Here is a 19,713-nt window from a genome sequence, read left to right on the forward strand (position 1 = left end):
GAGGGTTTCGATAGCGAGAATTTTAGGATTTTGGGAAGGAAGTTGATTGAGTCTGAGAGGTTTAAAGAAGCTAAGGTGGTTTTGGAGGAAATGTAAGAAAGGCGTTTGTTTAAATTGAGGGATTATTATAACTTGAATCTTAAAAATCGTCAATATTTTTTTTTTAATTTAAATTGATTTAGTATATAATTGAGGGATGATGATGTTCTTTTAATTCTAAATTTCCTTGTTAAAGGTACTCTTTACTTTTGATGAAGTCATCTCCTATTATTTGCATGTGATATGTGGAAAATAATTAAGCAAATGAGATGTTGGGGGGTTACCAAGCTAAGTAAAATATAAAAAGAGGGTTAAGTGTCGATGTCGAGTTTGATTATAAATCAACTATTGTAGCATGTTGATCACTGCTGTAGAAAGATTCTGATCCTGATCAGCCTAAACAATGGGAACCCAGTTTGTTACTCTGGAGATTTCCTGCAGTGTTCTATTTGTAATTAATAACATTAATCTAAGTGGGAGTAACAATTCTTGTTCTTGGTGTATTGGTAGGAGCAACGACAGCATTTGTTGTAATTTATGAGTGGCATAGAAATAGAAATTGTTGGAGTTAGGTGTTTGATACTGAATCTGTTGGCGCTTGAATCTTATATCCAGGGTAGGTTTGAAGGGTCTGTGACAAAACCCCACCTATGAGACCTGAATTGTGAGATATGACTAGATTAAATTTTAGCTTTCATCTATCCTACCTGATTGATTGATCCGTGAAACCTGTTCTTCCTCGTGTCTTTTGTCATGGATTGGAGCTGTACTTTTATTTTCGAGCATTGTTGCATCTGGACAAGATAGAAATGGGGATAAAGCATGGTAAACTTAGACCTGTTGGGTGAGCAACAAGGTAGAGGTTCCTTTTGAGTATATGGTTGACAGTTTCTCAATTGATATTCTCTTGTTGATTCTTAAATGGTAGGTTTTGCTGTATGTAAGACACAGGTAGAAAAAAGCGTGGCAAGGTTTTATGTCTGAGCATCCTGAAATCTAAGAAGATGCAGCTGCCTTGAGGATTGTAATCTAAGACAAAGGGGTCCCTTGTTCTAAAAGAGCAAGAACATTACTGCAGTATCAGGTAACACTTCAACTCATTGTTTCTGTCGATCTTAGATGTCCGTCATTGATTCATGAGATGAAGAATGGAATAGATTGCTTTGATAATTAAAGGTTATCAGATCAGATAATTTTCAGTCTCTTTTTGTAATGTGGCATTGCTTGTTACTGCTTTTTATTTTTGTGTTTTTACATTTCACGGAACCTGATTTTATTAGTGAATGTTATCGATTATAGTATCTATTTTTGACGTCTTATGCCACCACTGTTTTCGGGGCTCGTCAGGTGACAAGAGTGGTTGTGTTATTGATTTGCTGTAGCCTCCATGCCTGAACAATCCATTTAATTTTTGTTTTTACCCTGTCATTTCACTCCGATCATAGAAAAAATCTAAGAAATTCTATAGGTGCATGCATGTTCATGGACACAAACCAATACAAAGGAGTCTGAGTGTTCAATTAAAATCACCGTCACATAAAATGTGCTCTTGGAGACTTCCTGCGGAACTCAAACTGGCAAAGTTCTTGAAAGGCTTTGTGACCAAAATTTTAAATACTGAAAATTTTCTATATCAAGTGACAGGAAAGCATTATTAGACTGTCAAGCCCGATCTTTCACTTCTTTTATTGCAGACACAAACTTTTGCCTTATATATAAATATATGCTTGTATGTATTTAAACGTGTGTGTACACAAACTTTTGTCTTATATATAAATATATGTATGTTTGTATGTATTTAAACGTGTGTGTACACAAACTTTTGTCTTATATATAAATATATGTATGTTTGTATGTATTTAAACGTGTGTGTGTGTGTGTGTGTGTGTGTCAGCTCATAGAGGTTAAAATGTAAGTGACTATCTAATCTAGAGTTCATCCTTGCATGAACGGGGATCTTTCGAAACGATTCACATGGGAGCAAGGATGTTGTACATTAATCTTTTTTTAAGCTGAGGTAGCTCGTAGGGCTCTTTTGTGGCTCTGCAGTTGCAAATTGATGGACAGCCATACTTGTGCAGTGGAGCTCATGTTCATAAATGAAACAACTGCGTAAACAAGTGTTGTTAAATTAAGTTCTCGAACCCTGATGGCAAAAGGAGTGAACTTCCAGGGATATATTCTTCTTATGGATCTCTTTCTGTCATTTTTTTTTTCTTGGATCTTACCACCAGCAGCTTGAGGACTTGCTTCGAAGCCTGCTTTGACAGTTTTTGACTGAACAGCAGGTTGATACTGTTCCGCTGTTCCAAGCTGCGTTATATAGCAGCCTTAAAGGCTAGTTTTATGTTCTGATTATTCAGGGTGGTATGCATCATAATTAGCATAGATGCTGTTATGTATTACCGCATCTGTCTGGTTTTCTGGGGTAATCAGCAATCAGATAAATCCGCACCTTCCTACCGTCATAGAAGGCCACTGCTGTGCTTTCTTCAAATCGTGCCTCGGCTTTCCAATTTTTGTTCGCCCAGAACAGCTGTTAATTTTGAACTGAGGAAATGCATGGTGTCTACCCCCAAACAAGTGGGGTTTTGAATTTTGAAATAAAATTTTGTTCATCAGGATTCGGGGAGTCAGATTTATCAGACATGGGCATCATGTAAATGTCATGCAAGATCATTACAGGTTGCAGGTTGGCAATCGCTGCTGTTGAATCAAAACAATTTTGAACATTAAAAAAATAAAAAAAATTATATGATATTGTTATTAATTTAATTTAAAAGGTTAATTTTAAAATTTTCCAACTCATATAGATTCTTACCAAGCATCTTGATGTGATTTCATATTGATTTGATTTGGAGTCTAAAAACTTGAAAAAAGTGACAAAAAGTATGATTTGTGATTTTTTTAATATTGAAATATTAATATATTGGTTGGTTGTTAAATTTGCATTTTGAATGATCAACGTTACTGGGTTTAAGAATTTTTTTTTTTAAAAAAATATTTTTTAATTATATAATAATAAAAATAGGTATTTATAAAATTAATCAAAAAGATATTTATTTGAAATTGAAATAATTTTATAGAAAGAAAGTTTAAAATAATTTATGAAGATAAATTTAGAATATAAATGGGATGAAAAAAGAAAAGAAAAAAAAGAGGGGGGAATGTATAAATGAAAGGGGAAATGCAAAATAAATAAATAAATAAAAATGCCATCTTTATATATGAATAGTGAAGGGGTGAGCTGGTATTCCAACTCTAATTTTAGAATTTTTTTTCATGGCAGTTAAAATTTATATATCAATCGTCGAATAAGAAATGCATGCTCGCTTGCCATTTTTCCATGTTATTTTCCAAAACCCTTAGTCCCATCAAATTATTCAGGCTCACTGCGCACCCCTACCGTTTAGCTCTAGATGCATTTTTAACTATTGCCCTCCCTACCTGTGGACTGCATACCTGCAGCGATGCTGGTGGCAATTTCGGTCTGCCATTTTTCTTCAATTCCTTATCCCCTCAGTTTTCAATTCTTTGTAAGACGGCAGTCATTGTTATGATAGGGCTCTGCAGCCAATACTCCTGAGTGGCAAAATCTAGGCTTTCTGGGCCGCAAGCTTTGAGATTAGCCATTTCAGCTCAAACTGGCAAAACTCCGACCATTCATGCTCATCACTGGAACATTGACCGAATGTGGAGGAAAAGGAAACAGAGAACAACTTTTCATCCATATTCGGTCAGCATTCAAGTGATAAACTCAAAAAATATCTGATAAATCCTGTGTCTAGCCGGCCATCAATGAAATATAACCGGGTTGTTTCTGTTTTGGATTTTAGGCGGAGAAAAGCTACACGAAGCTTCATTGGCATCGCCTGGAGGCTGGAACGTATTTCTAGGGCTTCTCCCTGTACTAAACATATACGATCTGTAAGTACAAGAGGCGGCGCAGTACAATATTGAATCTGCTGTGTTAGTACAAAGGGGAGTGCAGTACATAATCAACTCATAAATATCGGATCACGATGGGTTCTGCCATGCCTTGCCGGGTCTAAAACCGACCATCTCATTATAGCTGACAACGACTTGAGAGCGAATACTGATCCTGAGATCACTTCTGATAAATGATCTCGAGCGTTGACTAAAGAGGTCGAGGTGATCCACGAAGCTTTGAGCCTGTCTACACTTAAGAACAGTATGTTTGACCCAAAAATCTAATGAAAGACAAATGGTTAGTTGGGCTTGCTTGAACTGAATGCATCCCAGTATACTGTTGTTTGATATTTTGTTATCTTCTATCTTTTACAAAACAACACTGGTTAAATATTTTCTGTACTTCACAGTGGATTATATATATATATATATATATATATATAACGTTAGGTTTCAAATTTTGTTTTTTATAAGATAAAATAATTAATTTTTTATTTATAAAAACTTATTTTTTATTTATTTATTTTTCATACAAAAAATCAATCTCACAGCTGTTTTAACTAAATACATGTTTTTTTTAAATCATAATTAAAAATATATCTTTTTAAACTATAAACACACTAAAAATTAAATTACATGATTGTTAAAAATGACCATCTTCTATTCTTCTTACGTGGGTGTTTGCTCTTCCATTACAAAGACTTTTTTTCCTGAAAAAATATTAGAATAATATTTTTTAAAAGTATTTGTGGATGATTTTGATGTACTTATTTTAAAAATAACAAATTTAAAAATAACAAATTTAAAAATATCATTTTGATATATTTTTAATTAAAAATACTTTATACCGGGTTTTGTAACATCTCAACTGAAATTATTGAATTGATGATTACTGAAAATTAATATAATGCATTTGTTTGGCTTTAGCATGATTCATGAGCTAATTAACATCCTTACATTGCTGCCTGTACTTGGACTTCAATAGATTGAGGGGCAGGCTCCCCCAGGTTAGTCTTCTCGTATGCATAGTTATTAAATCGGATTTAAGATTAAATCCGGTTAGGATGTGCCCAACCTGGGCGGGGGGGAACGCAGCTCTTGTTTACCTTTGGACTTTTCAGAGAAATCCGGCCATAATATGACCGGACAAAAGCTTTCCGGGTTAATCTATACTGCCTCAAACCTGCGACAAATACAGATTATACATGCATTAAAAGTGCGCATGTCTACGTAGCACGCAGTGCCTCTTGAACTGTACGCGTCAAGGGCTATTTTTATCAAGGGAACAATGTACATGTCACCAGCATCCACCCTCAAGAGTGATCCACCATTTCCTAAAACTTTTTATCTCTTAATGATGATAAAAAATCATAGATGGCAGAGGAATTGACTCCCTTGTCATGACTCTATGCAAGTTGTCAAGGCTTACGAGCCTCAGGATAAGAATTATCAATACTCCATCACCATCTTACACCAAATCACATAATACAGCCTCTTCAAGCTCTTTTCCTCCCATGTTCTTGCTAACTTAAGCATTTTCGGATCCCCAGTCTTTCAATGTAATTTGTTTCACAAGTTTTCTAGCCATCTCAGTCCTAATCATCAAGAATGTATGCATATCAATATAGAGAAGGAGTCACATCTCCATTAGACACACGTTTCTGCAACTTGTGAATGGATTTAGTAATTGGTCAGGTTTGATGGCCAATCTATTAATTACTGTTAAAAAGTAGCAGTTCCGCCACATGATATCGGGAGATGATTCAGGATGTTTCATTCAAGGAGGCAGCCGGTAGTTGGGGGTAGTCCGATAACTGAAGGACGAAGTTGACCGAGTGTATATCATAATATGCCTGTCTAATTCATATCCAGTCTGGCTCAATAATTCAAGGGAAATGATAATTGGAGTTTCATCTGCAGTTTACTTACTCCTCTTGTTGGACAAGATGTGAAAGTTTACGATGTTCTGTTAAGGGTCTTGGAGATTCCAAATAAATTCTTACTTGATGAAGGTAAAATGGGAATGGTCGGTCATTGCAGTTTGGCCATACCCCCAGGAAGTGGCAGATGTAGCAATTGGATGAATCTTATCTATTTCAAAATGATGGACGAAACAGCAAAGAAACGCTAGGAACCTAAAGTTACTGAAACGTTATCCTGATTTTCGGTATATTTTCTCATGTATTCGTTGGTAGATAGCTTGGATTGGAACTTTAAATCAAGTTAAACCGTCAAAGTAGCTTGCATTTTTCCATTTCAATTCCTTTTTCTACTAATTTCCTGCAATCATTTGTTCCTCTGTTTTGACTACTGGTAGATGAAACTCATGTTACTACTGGCAGAGGTAAAACCCCCATCAACAACGAGATTGTGTGCTGTTATATACCCAGCTTCTTCACTGGCAAGAAACATTACAGCTTGTGCCACATCTTCCAGGCTTGGACTTCTTCCTTTCAAAAGACTCCCTCTCTCTCCAACAATTTTGCTCACTTCTTCAGGTGTCATATATTTTTTCCCAAGGACCTTTCTGTAGGCACCAACAAGCATCTCTGAGGGGACACCATGAGGGGAAATGCAATTGACACGAATTCCATGTACCCCTAGCTCACACGCAGTGCTTCTCATCAATCCGATAATCGCTTCTTTGGACAGTGAGTATGGATGTGATCCCAGGCCTCCCATGATGGCTGCAGAGCTTGACATGCATATGATGCACCCTCCCTTTTGGCCTTTGATCATGACTCTTGCAGCGTGCTTGATTCCATGTAGAATTCCGTTGACGTTAACTGAGAGCAAGTACTTCACTTGCTCCATGTCTATGTTGGTGATGCTCCCTTCAGTGCCAGAAATCCCTGCATTGTTGAACATGATGTCTAGTTTCCCCTTCCATGCCAGTGCAAGATTTATAGCTGATTCTACGTCAGCTTCGTTCACAACATCACAATGTATGTATCGGCCTCCAATGGAATCAGCTAGGGAGGTCCCTAGGTTGTCGAGTATGTCAGCAATGATAACACTTGCTCCATTTTCTGCAAATACTTTTGCCGTGGCTGCCCCAATGCCTCTAGCACCACCAGTTATGACTGCAACTTTGCCCATCAACCTAACAAGCAAAATTCAATCATCTTGGTTTTTGGGATCTCCTAACAGCTTACACGTGAGTGAGATTGCAAGAACCCATATGTGTAATGAGGTTTAGTTAGATAAAATATAAACCATCATTTGATAAAATTCATACCTGCTCAATTGTCAAAGAAGATTAAGTTGGTATTCAATTCTTTGCGAATCTCACTTAGAAAAAAGTTTTCAGAACTTAATTTTCTTGGAAAAAATTGGCCAAAAGACAATCTCCATAAGGTCATCGAGATCATAAAAGTTGGAACTCACCTCTTTGAAGTTGTCCTCTGGACATCATCATCAAGCCTCCGAACAATATGTGGCTCCATGGCATACCGAAAATGCCTTCTGGAAAATGCATGCTTATTATATAACGGCACATTAAGATTTGTAGAGACGAGAAATAATGGAGATTATTGAAAGGTTAATGTTTAAAAACTAGTGGTGCTTATTGAAAGGTTTATAGTTTACTGTTTTTTTCCTCTTCTGAGAACAAAAGTTCTGTAATTTACCCTTGCATGCTCTTCTCGTTCCTTGATTGCAACCACTTCGAAACTGTAAGCTAGCAGAACTTCGTTTTCTTTATTATACATGGCAACTGCATATGCCAGTTAAATGAGGTCAGTTGCAAAGCTAAAAAAGTGAATTGAAATGCTCATATTCTTTGAAAGGAAAGGGTAATCTATATTTATTTTTCAATGAAAGGCTAATCGTAGAGCAGGGACAGTAATGGATGCATGTTTTATATTATCTATATCCAAATCTAAAATAGCTAATTAAATATGACTAATTAAACCTAATTAAGTATAAAAAATTTTATTTAACAAAATTAATATATGAAAAAAAAAGATTCACAAAATCTCACATTCATGGTGGGATGGGACCCGTGGTATTCTTCTTCTTCCTCTTCTTCTTTTTTAAGAAAAAATCATTATTAAAGAGAGAAATTATTAAATAAACTTAATTCATTGTATTTTTATTTAATTAAAATGATGTTGCGGTTAAATAAAATAAAATGATATGTCATCTCATAATTGATTAATCCATGATATCAAGTAATACTAACTTCACTTAATATATAGTTACTTGAAAGATGATGAGAATTTACAGGATTAGCATGAAATATAAATGATCAAATAAAAAAAAATGACAATTTGGCGTCTTACCATTTATTTTCATAGATTTCTTGAACCCTTAAAATAATTAACCTCATTGTCTGCAAAATATTTTATTATTATTATGCTAAGGGATATCTCAAAGATAATTTATAAATAAACGGTGCGAAAAAAAATAAAAATAAATGGCTTTAAGGATAATTTCATGTTATAACTTCGAAGAAAATTAGCTTATCTCCTTAACTATCAAATCAATCAATTTAATTATTTTTTAAAATATAATTTACTTTTAAATAACTCATTTGATCTATTATAATATTTAGCAATTATACTTACCGATGAGTGAAAAAGAATAAACTACATAATTCGAAGAATTGAGAAGAACGACGATGTGTTTGGATCATTTGGAGCGGCGTGGAATAGAAGTGTTTATTAAATCTCATTTGGTTCGAAAGGTATTAAATTTCATGAAACTTGAATGCTTTTTTTTAGTGAGTAAAATAATTAATATATATTTCTTTAGAAATATATAAATTTACCTTTTAAAAATTTAAAAAAAAATGAGTCAGAAAAATATTTTCTTATTGATAAATATAAAGATTTACCAAAAGATAAAAAAATACAAACTGCCAGGTTCTTAGAATTTAATTCCAAAGTTTATTTAGGTAGAATTTTAAGAAGAAGAAGAAAACAGAGTGCATCACTCAAAATTGAAAAGCAGGAAAGAGAAGGCCACAGTGGCCCAATGAAAATTAACCTAAACCAAAAGCCCACAGCACTATCCTCCCCCGGTCCGGCTGCTACAGTCTCCAAAACATGAGAACTGAAGTCCGAGAAACACCTGCCGGAACTGAATGGAGAGGAGAGGCATAATTTTAATTTAGCAGGCAAAATCCAAGAATCAAAGAAAAGAAAGAGATGGAAGTGCTAGGATCAACGAAACCAATGATAGCAACACAGGAAGAAATGGTGGAGGCAAGGGTCCCTATTCCATATAGAGACCAATGCGCCCATTTGCTGATCCCACTCAACAAGTGTAGGCACGCCGAGTTCTTTCTTCCATGGAAGTGTGAGAACGAGCGCCATATATATGAGAAGTGTGAGTATGAACTTGTCATGGAGCGAATGCTTCAGATGCGGAAGATCCGTGAAGCTGAGGCCAACCTCAAGCAATCCCACAAACAAGGAACCATCCCTCTCATTCCCAAGACTGCAAATGCTTAGTTTCTGTTTCTTTCAATGTTCTGGTACGTGGGTTTTTCTTAAATTTTAACCTTGATCGATTTCTGTTGGACTTGGTATTTTGGTTTTGTTGGGAATTTTTTGGGAAATTTGGGAGGTTTTGTTTAGTGGGTTAATAAGTTTTAGTGGTGTTTATCCAAGGTGGGTTTATGTTGAGCTAAAGTTTTCAGATTATGAGGGCAAATTTTGTGGGTTTATGTTGAGCTAAAGTTTTCAGATTATCAGGGCAAATTTTGGACGAGTCTAGAGTTTGATTGTAATTTATGGGCTTTTGTTCGCATTTCTTGGTTTTCTGGTTATAATTTGGTAGGTTACTAATAATTGGGTTTTTGTCATTGGGTTATTGAATTTAGAGATTTGGTTTTTGATTTTATGACCTAGGTTGTGGTTTTTTTCAGTTAATAATTGATGCTTCTAAGCTTAATTCATAATGAAGTTTCTGAACTGTCTAGTTGGAGGCTTCCTTTGCTTCCCTCTCGTCGATGATGCTAGATTCTTTGTTGTGGTCGATTTGTCTGTGTGAAATCTAAAGCCTCCTTTAACTCATAATTTTGCATCTAGTGAACTAGGAGTCTAGGATTCTCTTTTAGTTGGAAGGGGTTTCCTTTTTTTATGGTCAATCAATCAATCAGGTTTGAATGGTAGTGAAGTGGTGAATGTTAATATGGAACTGAAATGTGGAAGGATGCCCAAAGCTTATTAATGTGATATGTTAGGGTGATTCAAGAAGATCAACTAGTTTAAAATGATAACTTTGTTCAAAATGCATGAGATTATTTGTTGTGTATATCAACTTTTGAACCATGAATACTTTTCCGGAAGCATACATTTCCCAGTGTATTGTAGGTGTCCTCCACAATTCCTGTGACCTTTCTCTCAAAACATTATAGTTAGTGTTGAAGTTGGCTCATAGAAGTGCTTAGTATCTTTTTAGTAGCTTTTAGTATGACTGAATTTTTCCGTGGCCTTTGTCAGTTATTGAATGTATTTGGTTGTTTGTGAAGCGGCGAATGTTGCTTCTGCCAAGTTAAGGTTCAAATATAGGGTGTGCATCACATGTAGAGCAAGAATGGGAATTTGGTAGGGTCTCAGACCCCAGTTGATATTGTGATAGGTTGGGGTAGCTCATATCTAGATGGACCAGCTAGTTCAAACTAATAGTGCCATTCCAAGTCCAAATACTCAAATTTTGAAACACAGTACACATAGGTATATGGAAGGCAATCATTTTACTTGGTATCAAATTTAGGAAATCCCCTCTTCACATAGAATTACTTGATGATCACTTCTCCATTTTCCTTTAGGGAACATCATTATGGTAGTGGTAGTTATGGGAGATGACAATCAAATGATTGTAAAGTCTCTGATTTATTGGGAACTTTCTGTTTCAGTTAAACCTGTAATCAATTCTAATGATTTATGTTTTCTTGCAAGAAATTATTAAGCGAAGAGGTACCTATTATTTGCTTCTAGAACCATTTCCTGTATCTTACTTTAAATCACCACCTACTCCTGACTCTTGTTACTTGGCTGCCTTTGCTGTATGATAAAACTAATCTAATGTAATATGAACAAGCCCCACTTGCATGGGAAAAAAGAGTTGGGGATTTTGATTATCTCTAGCATACTTGTTTGGTTTTTAATTGAGTAGGATAAACATTGACAGGAAACCCTTGAAATCTCCGTCAGGAGCCACAAACATCAGTACATTATTCCATAATAAGTTTGGATGTGGGGAAACTATTGGAAGCAAGTTGGGGACAGTAATGTTTAGTGCAGACACGTGGCCCTTGCAAAATCTTTTCTGTTTCTCATTTCATCTATTATTCACTTTGAAAAGTTTAATGAGCAGTTTCCCCTGCCATTCTTTTCTCCATGGGTTCCTTCTTTTTTGTTCGCTGTATCTTACATGAGACTAAACTCTCACCGTTGACATGAAGCACATGAAAGACCATAACAACATGCATGCCTGCTAGAGGTGCAGCTAAGCGCATTTAGCCTGAAACATTGTAGTAAAGATACTAAAATTATCAAATCAACAACTTAAAAGCAGATCCATAATTCAACTAGTGAAGTTTTTAAAGGTCGTACTACATGTGATCATTTATTGGCACAGGTTCATCTTTGAAATTGATTTAGATATTGTTGCACTTGTTATAATTATTAACAAAGTAGGACTTGTGACACTTCATGTTTCATACAAGTCAATTTTTTGGGACATGCTAGTTGTGATCTTAGACATTCTTGGAGCACATGCAGTGGAAAGATATGTACATGGACATCAATGAGGATGATCCATACCTGTAATAATTGGGTTTGTTGCTGGTGACAACTTTCTTTGCTACGTTTTTGGAATGAAAGAATATTAAAAATTCATCAACTCCAATCTTCTGGAGACATAGGTGTCAATTTGACTTTCAATCTACTTGTTATTTTTATACATATACTTATTTTTCCTCTATGCAGTTACTGCTTAATTCCTACTCCTGTATTTCTGTTTTGGTTTCTGGTTCTTACTTTACTGTGCATGTTCCATCCATGATACTAATGGCAGGGAGCTTTGAAATCACGAGAAATGGATCCTAAGATTTTTTGGCTGCTGTTGGTGGGAAGTAGTTTCACTGGGAACTGTCTGTGAAGTCAAATGTAAAATACTCAATAATTTTCTTATACTTTTTCATGCAATAAGTTCCTAACTGGCTCAGATAATTCATGTTTCTCATCTTTTACTGGATTTGAATTTGGCAAAATTGAACTTTATGGATGATACTCGTGACAGTAGCATTACAGTTGGTAGCTATTATGCAAACAGACATAGCAGGTGCCATGGCTACGCTTCATGACTACAGAAGAGACCTTTGCAGCAAAAGATGTGAGATTGGATTTCCAACAGTGAGTTTTGGGCACCGATTAAACCAAGTTGACTGTGGATGCATCTTTCCGTTCTCTGCATCGCAAGCGTGAAGAATGTAATTGAAAAATTACAGGACATCCCCGTTAACTTTCTTGGGAAGGAATTGGATGAAACATAGCATAACCTCGTCAATGCCTGGTTCTGTATGGGTTCATCCCACTCACCGATAATGTGAGTGGTATTTTGAACCAAACATTGCAAGTGAGGAATAGAGGCTCGTAAAATCCGTGGACTAAATCCATATTTTGAACCAATCATGCAGTCGTTGGGGCTCAACGGAGCCAACGACTCAAATTGCTTCGGTGTGAACGACCTGAACATGTGTGATAATTTTTTGGAAGAGGGAGGCTGTTGGGCTGAGTTTAATTTGTTATGGTGCAGTGGATTCCGAGATTGGGAAAAAAAAATGGAATCATGGTCCTTTAGGGACCCAAGTTGAAGGGAGAGTAAACATGATTAAGCAGTATGCAATTGTTTGCTCGGTGCTGCTTTGTTCGTATGGCACCAAATTACTTGAGAGAACTGGAGACAGGATGGAAATTGAGAAGTGAAGTTTCACGTGAGCCGGTTTGCTAATAGCTAGTGCTTGTTTCTCAATTGAATCAAGCCTAATCTAATTTGAAATCCACTATCAAACTTCTAGAAGAGAGTTTTCTTTTCAAGAGAAGTTGATTCTTCAAGGTGTTTGATTTTCTTCTGTGATATGGACCCATTCATTCATCATTCTAGTAGAAAACTATGAGACCCAACTGAGATTTTAATGAATTGTTTGATCTCAGGAGAGTTGAGCTTGCAACTTGCAACAACGAAAATACAAGCGCCACCATCTTCTTCTTTCATGTAACCACTGACCAGGCCCGCGAACAGCTACAGCTTCACGGTTTGAAAGATGGAGAAGGCCCGTTGGACTTGCGAGGGCAGTCTTGCATGATTTACATGGCAGAGAAGAGTTTTTGACATGATTTACAGAAAGAGTAACAAAACTAGTAATATGGTTTCATAAATGGCACGCATTTGACCGATCAAGAAAGTGAATTAATTAACCATGAGGAGGTATAATTTAATTGGTTAAACTTTAAATTTATTTTTAAAAAAATATTAATTTGAGTTTTATAAAACTTATATAATTATTACATAAAAACCTAGGTTAATACTGGATCCACTATTTCAGCCGAACAAATTTTATTGTTTTTAGCTGGGTTTGACCGGGTCTCTTGTAGATTTTGGTGTTTGGTGTCAAGCTGCACTGGTAAAATTGTGATTTATCAGGTTCCTGATCAAACCAATAAGGATTTAACACTGGTATGGACCTTAAAGGTGTCAAATGAGGCAGTTGTAAAAATAGTGATAAGGCAAGAATTTCTGCAATTACATTGTGATTGTTAACTCGCCATCAAAATTATATATAGTTTTTTTATTGGTGATATACTAATAATTTGTATAGAGAATTAATTACGGAATAAAGTAAGTATTTTTTTTAATGTACTTATTTTATTTATAAAGTTATCAATAAATTTATTAATGATAGACTTGATATTATTGACAACCAATTTTCTAATAAATATTTTCTTCATAATCCTATCAATGAAATAATTACAGATAAATTAATAATATAAAAGTTAATAAAAATTTTCATCAATTAAACTATTAAAATGAAATGGAAATAGTGTTGAATTATTTCCATTTCATTTTAAATCGATTTCGCACTAAGACAACCTCCGAGTAAACTAGCTATACGTACTGAAGGTAGCTGAGTTTCACTAATGTGCAGGGGAGACTTGGGTCTGGACACCGTTTATATCAAATTCTTTTCTGCATTCCTTTAATTTCTTTCTCTTCCCAACAGGAAAAGAGGTCTCCGTTGGATTTGTTTGAGATTTTGTACTCCCACCATTGTCCTCGACCTTTGAAGTTGTGAAGGTGTGAAACTGCGATTCAGGACTTTTCCACATGTATTCGACAAACTGCACGGAATGAAGAATCTGTCCTGTTATTCAAACTTTTTGAAACATGATTAATTGCTGTTTAATATGGTAACCCAAATACACGTAGAGACGATTTGCACGTGATTTGCACCCTAATGCTCTTGCTTAGGTTAAAATTAGTAGCATGAGTTGGTGATCTTGATATACTATATTAAAAGTTACAGCAAAGACTAAACTACTTTCTCGGATTCGAAGTTTGAAAAATTGGGTACCATCTTCTTCTTCTTTTCTCCTCTCCCTCTCTGGAATCCTCTCTCGAATCCGTCTTTAGACACACGTGGAAATTAAAGAACATGATTATAATATTAATATTAACGGTTCGGTATTGGAATTCAATGGCGTTTTTATAAAATTTTATTACTTTTAGTTATTAATTAACATCTTTTAGGGGGTTTTGATTTTTTTTGATATATTGATGTCAAAAATAAATAAAAATAAAAAATATTTTGAAAACTAAAAATTAAAACCTTTATATATCATGATTTTCCAGATCTTCAAATTGCCAAAATTACTAAAAAGTGAAATATAGTTGTTATGGAGAATCACAGGAACACAACCAATTTTTTCCACGAGATGTGTTTTTTTTAATGGTAGTCAAAGTTTCCTTCTTTTATTTTATTTAATGGATTGAAATTAATATTGCAATATGTAGTGGGTGCCTGATGATTCCTAAATTCTACTAATGCAGGAGATATTAAACAAGTCTACTGGGGGGAAAAAAACAAAAGAATGACTCGTTGCAAGATGAGAAGTAAATAAAAATCATCAAAATATGGCCTATAATAAGGGACACGACACCTACAAACAAGATTTCTTACGGCAATGAGGAATTAATTGAGTAGAAACTTGAAAAGAAGAGGATAGTAAACAAATACAATTGGCATTGGTGAGAATGGGATCGAAAATACCTAACACATTGATCTTTTTCTTCTGGTTTGTGATGATCTAGAAGAATTCGATCAAAAGTGTGCTGGACGAAAAAGAGCAATTCCAGAACGTATATGCCAAGGAATGTTGCCATTTTCTTTGCCAGGTCAGGCAATGCATCATTCCATATGGCTGGTTTACGTGCATGACCAGAGGCTAGAGCCAGCCAGTGAGATAAAAAGGAGAAAACGAAAATCGACCTTCTACTTTTCAACAACCCTGTTCCACTCTTCAATTATCAAGGTCCAAAAAGTCAAGCAATGGCGGGTCCTGCTGCCTCGATCATCACATATTCTAGGGGCCCATCTGAGACGAGAAGGCACCCTCTTTTTGTTCTGTCAATTAATGATATTTTATTTTAATTTTCTCTGGGAGTCGTCTCCAACCATATATATATATAAACGAGAGTAGAGAATGCCACAAAAAAGAGCCAAGCACTTCGCCAGTTCCTTGGCTATTATAGGATATGATCTGCAACCATCAAAATCTGGTACATATGATCTCTAGCTAGCTCCTCACAAACAAAAGAAGATTGATGGGGTGCCGCTTTTCTTTATATTTGAATTAGAAGAGTGATGGCTTGATCATCAGCCAAGCGGCCTAGATGTGTTAAGCTAGCATTTCAAACATGGAAGAAAAAAAAAAAGGGGTGAGCCAACGTATCGCCATTGGTGATATTCCAAAACTCCAGAAACATTACACATGACCTCATATTCTTTTTCGAACGCCTGAACTTTCCAAAGTGATTTTGAGCCGCGCATAGACATGATAGGGTTACGAAAAAATTAACTAGAGTAGTGCTTGTTTGTAAGTCCTTGAAAATTAATGCATGCATCCACGGGCGCATTGTATACACGAGGACTAAATGGAAAGAAAAGTTCTGTACATATATATCATATCCGCGTATAATAATTAAGTTTACAAAGGTTCCATCGAGGCCGTTTCCAATTTTTAGTAAGGCATGTGTGTCACGGTAAAGTTATATCAAAATATTAACAAAAATATTACAACAATCTTCTAACCCCAAGGTGGAGATATATTAGTCTTTTCAAATATTTTTATACATTTAAAATAATCATCTATCTTCCAGGTGAACAAAATTTAAAGATGTTAATTGATAATGTTTTTGTCTTTTTATAAACTTTAAAAAATTAAAAATACATTTTTATCCTTAAGATATAAAAAAATACTTGAGTCATTGATGAAGGGCTTATTTTGTTTTCTCCTTTTCAGACTACAATTAAAATATATCTTTGCTCTTAGAAAAGACAAACAATAAATTATGTATTAGGGGTGTTTTAGTCCTTTCATATTGATTTATTTGTTATTTTCAGATTAACGAGGGATGTTTAAATAATTTTATATTTTAAAAAAATTTTAAATTAGGAAAGCTGTAACAATATTTTCATTATATATTAGCACGTAAGACATCACCGAGTAGTTAAACATGGCCTTCCGATGTGTTCTAGAAAGCCCCACCATGTCATCTTCCTCATATTTTAACATGTGATAACAGATAATGAGTGATTTGTTATCGATAATTGTTTCCTTTTTTTTTTCTTTCTCTTTCAAAGAAAGTGCATGCTTATCCTTTTTTTTTTCTTCAATTTCAATCTTTATGTTTATTGTTTATTTTTATTCTTGGTCCTTTTATATAAAAAAATTATGTTTGTTATTTAGTCCTTAAATTACAATTTATCATATATTATTTTTTTTAATTCGTTCCTTATTCTTTTGATTTTTTATTTTTATCTTTGGCTTTTTTATTAAAGTTTTTTTTTGTTTTCAATTTCAACCTTTAATCAAAAGTTTATTTTATTTTATTTTATTCAATTTAGCTCTCATTCATTCTTTTTTTTTTGTTAAAGTTTTTTATTTTCAATTTAACCCTTTAATTTTAATTTTTATGATGCTCTCAAATTTATTTTTTATTTTGATTTTTACCATCATTTCTTTAATTATAATTTTTTATATGGTTGATTTTTTTTTCCAGTTATATCTTTCAATGTTTGATTTGCTCAAGATTAAATATTAAAGTTTTTTTATTTGTTGTGGTTTAGTGTTTGATCTAACAACACAAGTCAAAGTTTTAAGAGTAATTAATATGATTAGAAATTATATATATATATATATATATATATAATATTATCATTCAATATTATTATTTAAAAAAAATTCTCTTAGAACATGTGAGATGGATATAGAAAATGTATATTTCATATTTATGAAGAAAAGTGATTAGTTGAGAGTGTTTGATTCACTGGATGATCCAAGAACATCTCTGACCACAGGATAAAAATAAAAAAAAAACTCCAATATTTCTGCCTCGCATTTAGCCGTCATCTGTATATGATCGCCGATCGTCCTGTTTGATCCAAGAAAGGAATTAAGATACTCTATAGTAACAATAACAGCATAAAAGGATTGATAGATTAATGTAGATAATTTACCCAGAACAAAGCCCTTTAAACTTTTTTACTACTATAACGTAACATGATTTTCTAAATGTTTTTTTATTTAAAAAAACATATTAGTATTTTTTTAAATATTTTTCGATCATTTAATTTTAATACACTAATATAAAATATATAATTTTAATATATTTTAAAAAAATTCGTTTACAAGAGAACATTTATTACTGCATTATTAAACACGTAATCAATAACAGATACATAAATATTCAAATTTTCTTCCTAATTCGATGACTTGAGGTTACAATGTCAAGATGGTGGGAACCTTCCTTCGATCATTATTCATTCCCCTGGATCATGAGAATGAAATATTACAAATTCAACAACCAAAATTATTCATTCCTCATTCCTTTGTTCTTTGTAGCTTTTGTAGCTTCTTTGTTTTCTAATTAAAATAAGTGTTCGAGCTAGTTTGTTATATCTAAACTAATTTTATAAGTTTTAAAATTAATAATTATATAAATTTTAAATGGTTTTAAAATTTATAAGACTTAAACTAGTGAATTTTAAAAAATAAATTTAAAATCTAATAAATTAGATTACACCTCTCTCTTGTATTAGTTTTCAAGTACACCAAAGCTGTATGTGTACGTAATTTATTGTTTGCATGAATTATAGAGAACAAAGGAGTGAACACTGATAATGCTACGCCCACACAAAGATGCTACAATCTGAAGATTTGAACGGATCGCGTTTTGGTCAGAACGGAGACAGACATAAAGAGTGAGGTGGGTCAACAATTTTGTTATGGTTCCTAGCTGGTTACATACAATTATAAGCAAAAGCATATAACTAAACGCGAAGACTTGGGTTAAAAGTAAGAGAGAAAGAATCAACCTAAAGGAGATGGGAAAACCTACATTATGTTTCAATTCGAGCTTATTAATTAATGTCTCTTTCAGGGTCAGTTATAATACGAGCTTTGCTGGAGGGTGGCCTTGAGTCGAGGTAAAGATTTGGAAAAGGTTAATTCAGGTGCTTTAGATCACCATCTTTTTGACAAAGTTTCCTTTGCAAGTGAATGTCAAACTTGACGTGGGTAGCAGCTCAACTGTGCAAAGCAGGCCATGTGGGTACGGGGGATAAAGAAATTATTGTTAGAAGAAAGAAATGGAAAGACAGGGAAACACCCCCCACGCCCTTAAAAGGACAGCATTATGTGTAATCTTGGTCCAGAAAGTGTAACTCACCTGAGAAATGACAAGATAGACACAGAGACAATTTATTTATAGGTTATTTTTAATATAGCATCTTAAAAAAAATTGAAAATACAAAAAAATAATTAATTTAAAATAAAAAATATTAGATAAGAAATAAATATCAAAATAAAAAAACAAAAATTACCATAATACTAATAGCTTCTTAATCTAGTTAAGTTAGATAAGAGATCTTTTGTAATCAACATCTTCTATTTACTCGATCTTTTGCATTCCTTGCATGTAACACCAATTCAAACAATAATGGCATCCTAAAATAGAGACTTTCATTTAAAAAAAAAAGAAGCAATGATCTTTCTAAACAAATAGATTGAAAAAATTGCCAGTTCAACACCCCCTTAAAACTGATTGAGGTATGCGCAACTGCGCTCAGCTTGGGTTTCAAGTAGTTAAATCAATTAGCAGACAAGGGCTTGTTTAGAATATCCATGAACTTCTGAACCGACAAACTCAACAGGTAACTCCTCGCTGTAACATTTTCTCAAACAAAACAGTGGACTATCTCAATGTGTTTAGCACATTCATTAAACACCGTATTTATAATCATACAAGTATCACCTAAATTGTGCCCAATTCATAGAAAAGAGACCGAAACCATGAAAGCTCTGCGGTAGCATTTACTATCACCTTGTACCTAGCCTCAGCAACGATTTTTGCATGCTGGATTTCCATGAAACCAGGTTCCTCCATGGGCTCCAGTCCATTTTTGGTCACCAAGACACCCTGCTAGATTAGTTCATAGGTTGGAACGGGTCA

General features: G+C 34.2%; 2 protein-coding genes and 1 long non-coding RNA gene across 3 annotated transcripts; 2 read left to right on the forward strand and 1 right to left on the reverse strand.

Moving 5' to 3' along the window:
• Positions 1-92: 92 nt before the first annotated feature.
• LOC105125991 (uncharacterized) lies at positions 93-4,341 on the forward strand. The gene is made up of 2 exons (XR_842337.1): positions 93-1,123; positions 3,876-4,341. It is a non-coding gene; the product is annotated as an uncharacterized LOC105125991 (long non-coding RNA).
• A 1,846-nt stretch (positions 4,342-6,187) lies between these two features.
• ATA1 (TAPETUM 1) lies at positions 6,188-7,492 on the reverse strand. The gene is made up of 2 exons (XM_011026705.1): positions 7,357-7,492; positions 6,188-7,072 (listed from the first exon to the last, which is right to left on the reverse strand). Exons 1-2 carry the CDS (start codon positions 7,413-7,415, stop codon positions 6,277-6,279), a joined length of 855 nt encoding a protein of 284 aa, XP_011025007.1. The 5' UTR covers positions 7,416-7,492; the 3' UTR covers positions 6,188-6,276.
• A 1,439-nt stretch (positions 7,493-8,931) lies between these two features.
• LOC105126012 (NADH dehydrogenase [ubiquinone] 1 beta subcomplex subunit 7-like) lies at positions 8,932-12,210 on the forward strand. The gene is made up of 2 exons (XM_011026718.1): positions 8,932-9,448; positions 11,998-12,210. The coding sequence occupies exon 1, from the start codon at positions 9,120-9,122 to the stop codon at positions 9,423-9,425; it is 306 nt and encodes a 101-aa protein (XP_011025020.1). The 5' UTR covers positions 8,932-9,119; the 3' UTR covers positions 9,426-9,448; positions 11,998-12,210.
• The last annotated feature ends 7,503 nt before the right edge of the window (positions 12,211-19,713 follow it).

This window comes from Populus euphratica, unplaced genomic scaffold (genome assembly GCF_000495115.2).
Source record: "Populus euphratica unplaced genomic scaffold, PopEup_1.0 scaffold1.1, whole genome shotgun sequence".
Taxonomy (NCBI): domain Eukaryota; kingdom Viridiplantae; phylum Streptophyta; class Magnoliopsida; order Malpighiales; family Salicaceae; genus Populus; species Populus euphratica.

Bases quoted from the DNA above. Each gene is read 5' to 3' on its own strand.
- ATA1 (XM_011026705.1), bottom strand. From the start codon at position 7,415: ATGGAGCCACATATTGTTCGGAGGCTTGATGATGATGTCCAGAGGACA. The intron at 7,073-7,356 runs GTGAGTTCCAAC...TTTGCTTGTTAG, and splicing joins CAGAGGACAACTTCAAAGAG to GTTGATGGGCAAAGTTGCAG.
- LOC105126012 (XM_011026718.1), top strand. From the start codon at position 9,120: ATGGAAGTGCTAGGATCAACGAAACCAATGATAGCAACACAGGAAGAA.